Below are 14,785 nucleotides of genomic sequence, written 5' to 3' on the forward strand. Positions count from 1 at the left end.
AACGGAAGGCGCTCGCACAAAACAGTATAGTCTTCAAACAGTGTTCTGTTTACTGCGCTATGCTGTTATACAACGGACACAAAAAGAGAGACTGACGCAAATGTACTCAAACTTTCAACTGTTCATCATTCGCTACCGCATGCCAAATATATTATACACAATAGGGTAACTGAAAGAAAACCGAAACCACGTTAGAACACCTTGTATGGCGTTGGGAGAAACAGCTTTTAAATTCATAGGTGAACGTTAGCTCAAGCCATACTTGCCACTGTAAAATCAGATGCGCGTAGAGTACTTTCATTTTTGTCTTTCATTTAATGTTTTCTGTTTACCTTAAGTCACCCTATCGTGCATATATTTGACGTGCGCTAGCAAATAATAAACAGTTGAAAGTTTGCGCACATGTGTGTCAGTCTCCCTTTCTTTTTTTGCCCTTTGTACGACAGTACAGCGCAGTAAACAGAACGATTTCTTACCAGCAAGCCTCCGTCGGAGCATTTATTCAAAAAGTGCAACAGTGCTCTGGTGGCTTGCCAGAAGAGTAACGTATCGTAGTACGGGTCCGGTAGTTTGGAGCCTTTTTTTCTTAGCTCACCCTCCGCCAACCGCCATCTTTGTTTTGCAGACCTCGCGAACAGTCGCTAGTGTAGCCGCTGCACGCCCACAGCTGGTCACTTCCCCTCTGTGTCATCCTATAACCCCTATGCCTTTCCAAATTAAACGAGGCCGACTGATCTTTCCGGTGAAGAGTATTCACACGACGGGCATCGAAGCTAAATGTACGCCATCTGCGGTAGAGTCAGTGTGCAGTGTTCATTTTGACGACCTGTTGAGCTGCCCAGCGCTTACCATGACTGGACCTCCCACATTTGTTTACACGCAAGATATTAGAATACCGATGCTGCCATTCATCGGAATAAATGACTCCAAGACGCCATTGTGTATTTCAATATCTATTGGCTTGCGTGATCGCCTTCTACACAACATGGCGTGTTCTTTGCATGAGCCCGTGTTGAGAGAACTTTCTCTTTTTACCTCTTATTTATCTATTCCCTACTCCCCCTTCCTATTTGTAGTATAACCAACTAAATGCGTTACAGCTCAACCTCCCTGGTTTCCTCACGTCGTAATATCTCTAGTGATCTTAGCTTAGCTTAGCTGTAGCCGCGACCAGTAATCTGTTTCTTGCAGTATGCAAAGCATCGCATGGGCTCTGCGTGCGACGTTGTCCATTTTCAGATCGGCCTACGTAAAATGCTGTAAGATATGTATAGCAGCTCCATTTGTCATTTCTCTAGGGAATGACAAAGTTGTTGTAGAGATGAAATTTCAATACACGTTGTTGAGAAATCTAGAACGCTATAGGTGAAGTCCAACTTGTAACAAATACGAGTTCAAACTTCGCCGTGGCTGAGTAGTTAGAGATAAAACGCTTTACTCTTGTGAACGTGAGTTCGCTATTTCAATTCCGCTAACGCCTTATTTTTTCATGGAATCGCTTCTCCTTTTACTGTGGCCATAGCCAGGAGACTACAACCATAGCGTGCCTCATCGTAATAATTTTGAACTTTGAAGGTCACATTGCTCTGCGTGGTGTCGAAACCGGCAATCTGTTTTAATAGGTGAGGTATCCTTCCCAGTGTCCCTGTTATCTGAATACTCGTCATTCCTCGCGAGTCAGCGATACTCTGCAAGGTATTGACAAAACGTTGTTGTCCCCGCCTACAACAGTTCTATGCCTAAAGACAACGACATGTGGCACCAAGAGCAAATTTAAATATGTTTATTGTTGTGTTATCCGAATGGCATTGCGGGGTAATGTCCACTGATAGTGTTGGTAGTCTTCCTTGTTTTTTTACGTTGCCGTGAAAGCGCCACCAAGGACCTGAAGCAGAAAAAAATGCGCAATGAATTAATTTTTATTGTTTTAGTGCACGTGTGCGTGCCTCTTTTGCAAGAACCCTATTGCAATAATCTTTATTCATTTGTTTTCATGCATATCACAGAGAGGCCCATTCGAGAAATAGTTCAAGCTAGGCATCATGTGCATCAGTTACTAATGGAGAATTGGTGGAAAATAAAAAAAAATTGTTGCAAAGACAGCACTATAGTGGTTCGCAAGTGCGGTTCTATTAAAAATCATACTTACTCTGGTTTTTATAGGCTGTATATTTTTTCTGGCGTCCATTATTTATTGGCGAGAGGAAGAAGAGGAGGAGCTAGAACAAAAATGCAAGAAAACGTAAGAATGTAGAAAAAAATATGCTTTAGAAACAGTTCGTTTATTCAGAGTAATACAGCTTCTTCTTCAAATGCTCGAGACTAAGGCTGGCTGAGCTACATGCAGCGTGGCCGGTGATTTGAATGCTAACCTAATCTCCTGAGAAAGCTTGCAGTCACCAGATAAATGCAAAGATTGTAGTCGCCAGTATATTACAATTTCTTTTAGCATAGGCTGTATGAACTAGAATTGAAGGATGAATCGCAGGAGTCGCCAACGTAAATTGGATTTGGTCTCTGAATTTACTCTTGAATGCATGATCGAGACCGGTGTTGGTTCTGTTGTTTGGAAGTAGTTGACGTGAGGTAAAAGAAATGAAACGAATAGCTGGGGAATAAGGTGGAAAGTGTGTGGCAAGCCAAACAAGCCGCACTCATGTGTGGATACATGATGTCGACGTTACTTATCTATAATAATGTTCCTTTCCGGGGACAGTGATTCAGCTCACTTCGCTGAGACTTCAAGCTTTAGGTACTTTAAGTAGCAGAGTGCTAAGTAGAGCATTGACAAAGAACATTTGCCAGTTGTCTGTGAAAAAAAGTGCTCAGGGCAGTACGACATGCATGCATCCATAAAGGGATAGAATAAGCACATGCACCTTAAAACTAAAGTGGTTTCCTAACGTGTTGGTGACTGAAATTTTTAATCTTATGAACACAAAGTCGCGAGAGGCACGCGATAAAAAAACAAGGAAAAGTGCCTTACCTGGAGCTTCTTGCGCCAGAACGTGAACTTCCTCGTACGGATACTTGGGAGGATCCGAGGCTGGCGCCAGAGCTGCCAGAGCCAAATCTAAAGCCTGACTGGCCACCGACTGGGAAACCAGCGGAGCCGTAAAAGCCGTAGCCATTGCCAAAGTTGCCTCCCTGAACACCAAAGCTAGGGCCAAAGCCGGAGCCAAAGCCGGAACCAGAGCCTGAACCAGAGCCGGAACCAGAGCCGGAACCAGAGCCGGAACCAGAGCTGGAACCGGGGCCAAAACCAGAGCCGTAGCTAGAGCCGGAGCCGAAGCCGTAATAGGGGCCGAAGCTGTAAGAGGGGCCATAGCCAGAAGGGCCAAAGCTGGAACCATAGCCGGGGGCAAAGCTGGGGCCGTAGCCGCCGAATGGACCGAAACTGCCGCCGTAATAACCTGCATCGCCAAAGCCGCTGCCGTAGAAACCGTCGAAGCCGCCATTTCCGTAATAACCCGGGACAAAACCGTAACCGTAACCACCGTAACCTCCAAAGCCTGACGGACCATAAGAGCCTCCGCTCGGGAAACGGGCAGCGGAGCCTGATGAGCCAGGTCGTCCTACAGATCCGGAGCTAGATCCAAAAGATCCAGGGAAGCTAGCCGTAGATACCGAAGACCCTGCTCCAGATGAACCTAGTGAGGGAAGAGACGAGAACCCTGAGCCGCCATTGCTCGGCCCGGCCGCACCGCTCGGGAAACCTGTGGCGCCAAGAGAATCTGTCTTCGAACCGGCATAGGCCACCGAAGCTGAAATTAGAGAGAAAGAGAAGTCAGTAAATAATCCCGCCTACATTAGCAATCTAAAGGCAGATTATTCAACGCGCATTACTCCCATCGACTGACCCACAATAATCGGCGAAAAGCAGCTGCGTTGGCGGTGACACTAATCGTTTATGTGCACCAACTTTAGGTTACGCAGAAGCGCACGAACGCATACGAATGTGGTGTCTCGCCCACATAGATGCACACTTACGCCCCTTACGCCCCCGGTAAGCTCTCAAAACACGTGGTAGGGAAGGTTAGTGTGTGTTTTCTGCCAAATGAATAAATTATGTACCACGGAAGCTTTACTGATATAATAGTGCCATTAAGCGCGCCTCCCTTCTGTGTTATAAAAATAAGTCACGACATTAATTCTGCACCATTAGGATAAATTGAAACCCGAACAGGAACGAACGCCTACTGCGCGTAACTGCTAGGTAGTGCTATATGTGTATAGTAGCTTTGTAGCCCGGCTTGAAAAAAAAAATTGAGAGTCACTTTAGTATTCTTACGAGATTTCGCTGCTTTCGCATTTAGATCACGTAAGGATACTCAATTGACTGTCAAATCAAATTAATGCGAACGCTTTCAAATTCACCTTATTTCACTTTATTCCTACTTAATGCACTTCAATTCACCGTCATTTGCTTTACTTTTTTCTCCTGGAGTTCTGCTTCGCTCGTTACACTGGTTTTTGCCAAGTGTACCAAGAAATAAACTTCATGGTGTCAAATCAGTGATGCGACGCGTCGTACATCGGATGGACCTGACCGTGCGGTAAGCTCTCAAATATCCTAGTGGCCCTGCCATCCTCACTGCGGCAAATTTATCGAGTCCTTCTTTCGTTAGCGAAGTAATTCGTTTTATACAATAGCACAAAAGTTCAAAAACTACAGAAAATTAAGTTGGGCATTGTAAATATTGTTTTACTAAATTGAACTTACAGTTAAAACAAAAATAAACGGTGCAGCATTAGAAACGGACTACTACATGACGTGAGCAAACACGTTTGCTTTGTGATAATCCCTCAGACAGAATACTGTCCTTGAACATCGTGCATGAAGAATATAAAGATGTTGCTATAGAAAAATGAAAGCTGAAGTGAAACTTTGAAGTTCCATAACCTCACCAGCGGATAGAAGAGCAATGGCAACGAAGGCTTTCATGGCTGCTGAGTTGTGCCGGGTGGCTGTTGCTCGAAGACCTGCACAAGTGCGAATTTTGAACTGCTGCGTTGGTTCTTATATAGCACTCCGGGCAGAATCACGTGTTGTGGGAACAATAGATTAGTGACGCAGTTCATTTTTCTTTATTTTTTACAGTGTTTCAAGCAACCTACGATTTCATTGCCTACATTCCGAAAAAGCAAAGGAAATCCATTCTTCACGCAAGAATGTGCGGCTGTCTCTTGACGCTTTGAACAACGCCCTGTTCTAATAGAAAGCACCCGAGCTTTCTTCGTTTTCCAAATCCACACGCAGTCCGCACAATGTCAAGGCAGTATGCTGCCGTTGCATATTTAGGTGGGACAATCCACAATTTTGTCATTCTTGGTTATTAATGAGCCGTCTACCACGCCGAAGCCAGCGCACATTGTCTGATAACAGTGCCTCCCCCTAACCTCCTCCCCCCAACTCTGCCTTATAGACAATCTCAGCATCGCATTGAGTAAACGTACAGTTTTTGCGTTCACTAGAATTTAAATGTATGTCCAATATGGGCCCACCTATGCAATTTCTCCTGCTTGCAGGTGCTTTTTTTTCTATGTGATTTCTTCCCCCTTAACGTCACCAACGTTCGGCAGGACAGAACAAAGGCACGGTAAGAGACAATAAGGCCATCCGTGCTTGCCAGTTCAGAGTGTTTGTTCATTCGTTCCGTACCGGCTCTGGTCGAGCTATTTTGGCGTTCTGGTTTTGTGCAAAAGATCGCGGAAAGGGGTTTTGTCAGGGCTGGTCACGTCCCTGTGCTGGCAGAATGTAAAAACGCGCCTGCGATAAGACCAAGCGGTATGTTAAGAAAGCCCAGGTGTTAATAATTATTATGATGAGCCACTTCCCCCCCCCCTCCTTTGTACGGACTGCTTCTGTATCTCAAATTAGAGCTTTGGTGCGTTGAAGGCCAAATACACTATAAATGAAATTACGGGATGTGGTTTGTTAAAATTTTTCTGCCAGCAAAATACTCAAGATCCTAAAGATTTATGCAAATCCAAGGCGTCAGTCCCTCACAAAACTACGTACAGACTAAGAAAAACTGTCCTACGTACGGCAATCATGCGCCACAGTTGGAACCAAACCAAGCCTAAGGTGTAATTTTCTAGTTGAGCCTTTTTAAGCACTCCAGGGCTGTGGGTTTCTGAACTCAGGGTCATGGCGCCTAATAAAAACACAGATGCAACAAACAGCCAAGGTTTATTTTTTCTTCGCAAGAGCGAAGGCAGTTTTGACCTCTGAACATTTCTAGTGCGTGGGCCATCACTCCGGACCCGGGCCATCGCTCGCCACGCACAGTATACTTCTCAGAGTAAGCTTCTGTGGGTAAAGGTATTGCTCTGGAGTCGCCTGTAGTCGGTGCCTTTGCTTCTCGTTAGTTCTGGATATGGCTTGGACGCAGGGTATACTTTCCACCTCATCCAAAACGTAAGCCCAAGTAAAATAAATATGGCATGTCCCATTTTTACACGAGTGAGTTTTGTGAATTCATACGTAACGTCTAGGCAAAGAACACTATAAAAATAACTTGGGGTCTATTAAATTAACGCAATAGCGACTGAGGCAAGTGATAACCGATAGTGGTTGTGGATGAAATCGACCGATAATTAAGTTAAGCAAGTCGACAGGTGTAGGCTACAATCGACTGACACCAGGACCAGGTTAACTGGATCTCGCTGGGAGACGTCTTCGTCTTGCAGTTCGCTTAGGGATGAAGACGATTATGATGGTGATAATAATGACGACTACGAGGATGACAACTACCTCTATTATGATTACGAGTACACTACGGATGCTGGACAGCCCCGCGTAGTAACAATCCTGCACAACACCTCCACGCCTAATTAAAGAGGATGTCTACTTTATGCGTACTGTTACAAGCGTCACTGTCTACTTGTATAGTCTTCCTCGTTTAATTCTATTCACGTCCTAGGGGGACACGCGGAATAACATGTGCGGGATAGACCGAAACTATATCGCGCAATATTTGCACGCGAGCTCAGCGTGTCAAAATCGCTTGAGGGCGCCCAGTGCAGTAGAGCCACCTTCTATAACATTCAGTGTCTGTTTAAATGCATTGCACAGCTGAGCCGTGATATATAGCGCTGTGCGCTGTAGCGTTAGTACTACAAGCTGTCGTACTAACAGAACTAGATTCGATAGGATAAGTTCCGTGAATTTTCGACATGAAACGTTTCACTCTCGTATATCATCACATACAACTGCCGAAGTTTGTTTTCGCAGTGCCATTTGCTCACCGCACCGTTTAACTACCAAGATACGTGGACGTTTCCAACTTTACCTTGTTTGCCTTCACACTTACGCAAGCACACAAAATAAACTTGTAGCTGTGTTGATATGTGCATCCAGGAGCATGAGTTACATTGTTCCCTGGCAAGGTGTATTCTCGTTTAAGCTTGTGTTACCGTACAAACCACTGTAAATTATCATTTGCATAGAAACTGTTTGCAACACTTCAAACAGCGTAGTGAGAGATAGCATAGAGACATCATGTCAGCATGATATTCTGTGCAAGGACATATGCATTTAAGACAACATTATGTAATAGTCGCACTATACAGTGATCCATACAAGAAAAACTTCCTATTGTACTTCGTAGTGGAAATGGTTTTGCAGCGACGTTATTAAGAATTAAATTATGGGGTAACGTAGAAAACCCAAGATATAGTTTGAGGCACGCTGTAGTGAGGGGAACTCCGGATTAATTTTGGCCACCTGATGTTCTTTACCGTGCATCCAATGCACGTTACACGGGCGTTTTTGCATTTCACCCTCATCAAGATGCGACTGCCACGGTCGGAATTCGATTTCGCACCCTGGGGTGGGATCGAACACCAAAGCCACAACGCCATCACTACGTGTAAAGTAAAGCTATTCTTGCAACTATAGATAGGTGGACAATGTCGCACAAAACGTCCCCTAGAAATGTCGGCGAAGATGCATTGAAATACTAATTACAACTATATCGTGATAAATTTTGGATATATTTGGCCTGTTAAGAGTCATGTACGACACAAATTTCAATCTATCTGGAAAATTAGGCACGTAAAAAATTATTGAATTTCGGTTATATTGTGATTTGGCGCTCGATTGACTGTTCATTTGCGCGTCGTTTCACAACTGACGAATATAGCAAGAACAAGCTTTGTATTATGAAAGTCACTCTTTATGGTCAACATTAACTATTGAAGATATCTAGTTTCATAACGATTCATTTGAGGCCGTTAACAGTAAACGGTCACGTGTTCAAAGCCAACAACGGCTGCTCCACACGTAACCCTTACGAAGGGCATTATCAAAATATTTGCGTTTCTTGTGAGGTGTTGCTCAATTTGGTATAATTTCGTTAAGATGCAATTGATCACGATCGATTTCTCCGGGTGGTGTCTCGTCTAATCGCACGAAGACAATGAGGAGATTGCACGAGCGCTGCAAAAATATTCAATAGGAAGCGTGAACCCTTTTATGCAAGGAAAATCATCGAAACAACGTGTCCGAAACCGCTATCTCTTTGTCCGAGGTTCTACTTCACCAGAATTTAACTTGTGGTTATGGAATGTTACACAGGTCTGCCGCCTTTAAAAAACGAAGCCCTTCTTTTTCGATTTCTCCCACTTACTTCCAGTCCACATGCCATATACTTGCAAACCTATTTCTGATTACTTTCCCTGTTCCATGGCACCCAGCTGCCGCGGCCTCTGAAGTAACCTAGGTTCTTTTTTTTTTTTAACGCGATAGTCTTGGGCTCCGTGTCGCAGAAAATCAGGCGTAGGCGTCGGCGTCCAGCGTCGGACGTCGTTTCAGCAAACATTATTTCGAACCATGCAAACTCAACCGCCCGTACCGAACCCTGCAGACCCGCGGTGTAGCAGAAAGAAGTTACTGAACTAATTGAACATTTCAAAGTAAAATGCGTCTGAAAATTTTTAAAGAACAACACACAACCTACATACATCATATCGTCGGATTTTACTTTTAATATACAAGAAAACACTATTGTGTTACGCGGAAACTCAAACACAAATCCCTTTTTTAACGCGACAGCGTTTTCCAGGTGCTGTTACGTTTCGCCTACAACGCGCGGTAATGCCGGCGCGGATGCAACGGACGCCGGGGCTTTGTTCAAAGCGGCGGACATTTTGGCCCGCTCGACGCCGCCGCAACGCCTACCCGCCAAGCGTGTCCAGGCGTGTTTCAGTGCCACGTGTCTTCGTGTGTGCGTGTGTGTGTGTGTGTGCCCTCGCTTGTCAAAGCGCGGCAGCCGGGGAGCGGAGTTCCCCAAATGAGGAGCCAGGAGGTCTCTCGGCTCAACCGTGCGCGCCGTCGTGTGGGCGGGTTGGCGATGCGTCACTGCACTCGGTTCACCATGTCTCTCGGCTCAACATGTCTCTCGGCTCGACCGTGCGCGCCGTCGTGGGCTCTTGCTCCGCCGTCGCGTGGGCTCTTCCCGTCACCTTCCCTTTTGGACCGCGACGCCGAGGGTATAAGAGCAGCTGCCCCCGGACGCCAGGAGAGAGGCTCCGATTTGTACTGTTGAGTTACGTGCTCTCCCGTCTCTCCACTTCGGTCGAACTGACCGGCCGCTCTTTTGCTATGTTAGAATAAACAAGTTGTTCTGTTACCAGTCTTCTCATGCTTTGCCGGGACCTCCAGATGCTTCCAGTGCCCCAGGCCGCCAGGCCAACGCTACCCTTGGGGCTTGCGACCCACTTGCAATAACGGGCGTCAGCACCGAGACCCTATCAACTCGTGCCAGCGGTGCGATTCTAACAGTGCCGTATGAGGTCTGTCTTATACTAGCGGACAACTTTCTGTGGCTATGAAGGGAAAGCCACGGGTGCGTGGCACCTGCACTTGTGTTACAGCATAGAGAAAGGAAATGGTTACAGCGCCAAGTAGTCCACCAGCGTTTGAGAATGCTTTTGGTTGCTCGGAACAGACGCCGAATCGACGCAGCTTCTACGTGCTACGATTTCGCGTTTCCCTAGACGCGGAAAGGACGAGCCGCAACATAAGTAAACCTTTACACTCAGTGGTGTATTCTCTCTTATTTAACTGTTGCTAATAGGGTGTTTATATCTGGTCTTTTCCAGCCTAAACGAACCTGGATTAAAATGCGGGACTCTCTTCAGAGGGGCTCTCACTTATGTGCGATTTGCCTCCGTAGCTTTCCCTTCATAGCTACAGAGAGTTGTCCGCGAGTATAGTAAGATCGTTGCGAGCCCCTCGGTTCCTTGCACAGCATCAGAAAAAGAACCACAAAGCTCGACTTCATGCATAGCGCTCGCTGCAAGCGTTTCCCGGTAAACATTACAGTTACATAAGCTGCAGTTGCAGGGAATTGTGAGAAGCAATCAGGGATCGTTGAATGCTATCGCGTTCCGCTCTTAAAGGCGAAGCTTAAGCGTCCTCCAAAACTTTTTTTCGTAAACCAAATTATCACAATTTTTTCTCCTACCCTTACCTTTCGTCCCTTTGCCCAAGTACAAAAACACTCAAGTTACCTCGTTTTCAAACACTTTGGAATAAATGCAGCAAAAAGTGCGTCAGTACAATCAAACTGAATGGCAACAACGTCAAATGTTTCTTAGTGACCTAACCGAGAAGGGCACATTTTTTCCACTGCTGCATCAAAGCACTAGTGAAGACACGAGTGCTTTAATACCTGTCCTATTTTGTTAATGACATACTAACTGCCATTTCGTGGTCCCCAAATAAAGAAAGTAAGAAAATTCATGAAGGCGATAGGTGCTCTTCTGCGTCGAAGTGCGCGACAGCCATGGTGATAGCCCGGTGTTGCACCCTTTGAATACATAATTTAGTTGAAGCCATAACATTATATAAATCCGGTACTTTGGGTGCGAACGAGTTTTACCAGCACGGACGATGGGCAAGTTCTCAGGGACATTCCTGCATTTCCCGCATGATACCCGCCAAAGCTGCATGCTTCTTTTTAAACTTCACTTTCTCGTTACGCCTTGCGGCAAATTCTAAAAAGAAAGAAAGAAGATTGCAGAATCGGAAGTCCATTGTATGGTGTATAATTGGAGAAATAACGTCTTTGGTACGCGCCTAGTCTACTAGTTCTACCTTTAACTGCTTTGTTCTGTACTGTAATCGCCTTTGGTGTGCTCCTGCTCTACTAGTTCTAACTCTAACTACTTTGTTCCGTATAGTAATCGCTTACACTCGCAACTCATTGTGACATTTGGAGTAGCGGTAACAAAACAAAAGTTTAACCAGCTGGATCACGGAAGCACATTCAGACAGATGCGTACAGAAGGAGTCCTGGAAACTTTGCACGACGCTAGATATACAGTACCTGTGCCTAGTTTTTTTTTGGAAAAATACAAATTGCTTTCGTCAAACGACGCACTCCGCTCTTCATATGGGGAATTGAAAGAAACAATAATATTTGGGTCAGGAATCGCAATGGTAGCTTATTAAGCGTGCATTAGTAATAAATGTTAGGTTGAAGTGGTAACTTAAAAGTCACCCTAGTCACCCGTGGTAATTAACGTCACCCTAACCGTGAGCGAAGTCCTGGTAAGTAAAGTGTTGGGGCGAGGAGACGTGGCAAAACGCTGCTGTCGCCAACATTTCTTGAAAGTCACCAAAAGAAATGCTTAGATCTGAAATTAGTGAAATAACAAATTACAATTTGTGTTCGCATTGATTAGCGAAGCCTTTTGTCTGTAACCTCTGATGCGTGATATGTGCGGCCAAAATAGCTGCGAGAGCTTCACTTCAGATAATAAATTATATTCAGCGTTTCCACTTGTTTGTCATGTTGTCTGAAGCCTCAGGTACGTAAAATATCTAATCACACAAGATTGTACAGAATAGGACGCAAAAATGTGCAGCCAAATCTTGGAGGGGCGTCGCACATCGCACAAAAGCACAGCGGCTTCACGGGCAGTATCTGCGCCTTGCTGGCACCAGTTCGGCATAGTGCACCTGAAGCGGCGATTTATGAGCAAGACCACGTAGGTTAGCTGCACCGTGTGGATGAGACTCACATGGACGTGTTTTGAGAACAGCTCTCAATCGACTTGATGAGCAGTCTTTCAACAAAGAAAATTTTCTTGGTCCACGGAGTATTGTATCAGTGCTACACACGCCTCTCAAGGATTTAACATTCTAAAGAAATAGTGACATAGTGTGGAATTACTGATATAGAGCAAGATTTAAGCTTATTTATATTATATTCTGAACATCCTGTCAGGTAGTACATGGAGCTATTGTAACTGGCTACCTGGTTGACTAATTGACTGTTGTAAATAATCATTATAATTTTCTAGGCACTCCTGCGACTGATCTCCACGCGTATTGCCGACAAAGAAAAAAGACAGCACACATTAAACACGTTGTATGCAAGGCGCATCATGAGCGGCATATAGCAGATGATAGCAGAAGCTATGTGTCTACCTAGTGTAGAAAATTACATTGTTGTCGCAAAAGAAGTGTTTACCAATTAAAAGTGCATGCACCTTTACAAATAGTTCATACAAGACACCTGCAGTAACTTTCTTCAGATTTAGAACTCTAGCCACAGGCTGTGGCACGTAAACTCGTCATGCTGTGCCTGCGAATGTGACCGTCTGCAGTACGCAACCAAATTTAGGCTTTTGTGGCCCCGGTCACCGAGATTGCTAAGGCGTGCAATCTCGAAGGTCACGCTGCGGCATAGATAGGAGGCCACCACCAATGTACAGACCACCGCCGCTATTACGCACTCGAACGTCATTTTGCAGCGAAGCACGCAGAGACTCAGCTATTTTTTCTCTCCTTGCTTTCTTTCCATTTTTTTTTCTTTTTACGAATAAAAACGTATGGGGAGACCGACCCATCTAACACCTGGTTGCTGACACAATACGCAGGAGGTATGCACTATGGGCAATACGTTCGCAAGTGCGTCGGAAACAAAGTAACACTTTTGCGAAACACCTGCTAAATCTGGCCTTTTACGTGCATTCTGGTCTAACCAATAGCGCACTTGGGAGCCTTACGTCTGCTCCGTCAGCATTGTGCACGAAGGGACTGAGTAAAAAAAAAAATCACAGCGAGGTTTTTCGCATAGCCAAAGAAACAACGCAAAACTGACACTTTCTTTTTCTTTCATTTCTTTTTTGCGCACCGTAATTGTCTGCGCTGCGAAACCCCCTGCAGTCTGTGAAAACAATGCGAAATACTATTCGAGAATCTTGTGATCTCCATATGCTCCATATTGTCAGCTTGTTCTCGATAGCAGACGTCTTCTCGCTTGCGTCCGGGGCTTCCGGCGTGATTGTTGCCTGCGTTTGAGAATGTTGTTGCTAGGCGCTGTTCTTCGCTTTCACTTGCGCCAGATTGTCGCCGGGCCTCGACATGCTTGCCCTTAGCTTGCCCTAATGCTAACTGGGCAGAACGAGTATAGGCCGCTTTCGTAAACGGTGGCCACAGAGACGTGAGCAGGCCGATGCACAAAACAGTGCCCTTAAATAATTTGATTCGCAGACTCTTTGCAACTCTACTTACACTGACCGATTGCTTCCGGAAATACTTGAACGATATGACATTCAAGCTTATTATGTAATAATGTTCTTATTGCACAGTGAATATGAAGTTGCAAAAGCTCAAAAATTCAGGTCACGTTGTGCTGTCGGACATTTCGTGCTCATTTCTTTTGATTCAAGTCTCGACGTGTAGTGTTTTCGTGTTAACTATTACATGATGACAAATAATAATTGCACGAATACAAATCATCATGTGCGTCTACGGATTCTTGTTAATGGATGCGCAGAGCAGACGTGCTCCATTAAGAGGAAGCTTTAGCTCGGGCCTAAGTCCAACGCGGGCTATTCAAATATTTGTAAAACGTGAAAACGTTTTTCTGGGGTAACCCCTAGACAGATTTTAATGAAATTTGTTGTATTCGAGAGAGAAGGTTCAATTCTAGTGACTGTTGGAAGCGGAATTTCTACTTCCGGCTTGCATTTTGTTAAAACAATTTTCAAAATTCAAAATCTTGAAAAAATAGAAGCACTAAGTTTACAAATTATTTGCTCTGAATCAAGAGCAGATATCGCGGTTCTGTAAACGGCATCCACTAGACCACTGAAAGCGGACAAATTTGATATGTCCGTTTATATCTTACGTGAATTTGTTACGTTGTGTACAAGGGTTCTGCGAAAGCTGTATTTCCATTTTATTATCTTTTTGACATTCATGTGTAAGATATCAATTTTGTCCGCTTTTGATGTAGTATGAGATGCAATCCACAAAATTGTGATATCATTTTTCATTGCTGAGTTACGGTATTGTAAACATGATAGTTTCGTTTTCTAAAAATTTGCGATTTTCGCCAATTTTTAGTAAAACATTGACGACCTAAATCAAAAATCCGACACAAACAGTCCCTAGATTTTAAGTTTTCCTTTTAAATGCAACAAAACTAGCCAAATTTGGTGCAGTGGTTGCCGAGAAAAAGGAAGCGTCCTTTTAAACGTATTTAGATAGGAGCACCCTAGCTAAAGCTTCCTCTTAGCCTAAGCACTAATCCAATACACGTCGTGACAAGGCGTAAGGAACACACGTCACGGTGGGGTGCACTAAGCAATCTTAAAAATATTTAAATTTCAGTTTCACGTGCTCACAATGTTATCGCACTCTCAAGCGCCAGTGCTTCTTTAACGCACGATTCTAAGGATTCCCCCCGGAAAAGCCAGAGCCCCGCACTTTATGAGGCGTCAGAAGGGTAGTATGAACAAACGTGATACGTCTAGCACGGCC

The 14,785-nt window shown here is 44.7% G+C and overlaps 1 protein-coding gene across 1 annotated transcript in view; it reads right to left on the reverse strand.

Annotated features, from left to right (window-relative positions):
• Nucleotides 1-1,773: 1,773 nt before the first annotated feature.
• LOC126522076 (uncharacterized) overlaps nt 1,774-14,785 on the reverse strand; it is a 208,200-nt gene continuing 195,188 nt past the window's right edge. Inside the window, exons 4-7 of the mRNA XM_072288676.1 lie at nt 4,909-4,983; nt 2,987-3,764; nt 2,150-2,219; nt 1,774-1,885 (exon numbers count right to left, since the gene is read on the reverse strand). Of these exons, the coding sequence (XP_072144777.1) occupies nt 2,192-2,219; nt 2,987-3,764; nt 4,909-4,945 (843 nt within the window). The 5' untranslated portion in view covers nt 4,946-4,983 and the 3' untranslated portion in view covers nt 1,774-1,885; nt 2,150-2,191. The remainder of the gene's footprint in view (nt 1,886-2,149; nt 2,220-2,986; nt 3,765-4,908; nt 4,984-14,785) is intronic.

This window comes from Dermacentor andersoni, chromosome 6, assembly GCF_023375885.2.
Source record: "Dermacentor andersoni chromosome 6, qqDerAnde1_hic_scaffold, whole genome shotgun sequence".
Lineage (NCBI taxonomy): Eukaryota > Metazoa > Arthropoda > Arachnida > Ixodida > Ixodidae > Dermacentor > Dermacentor andersoni.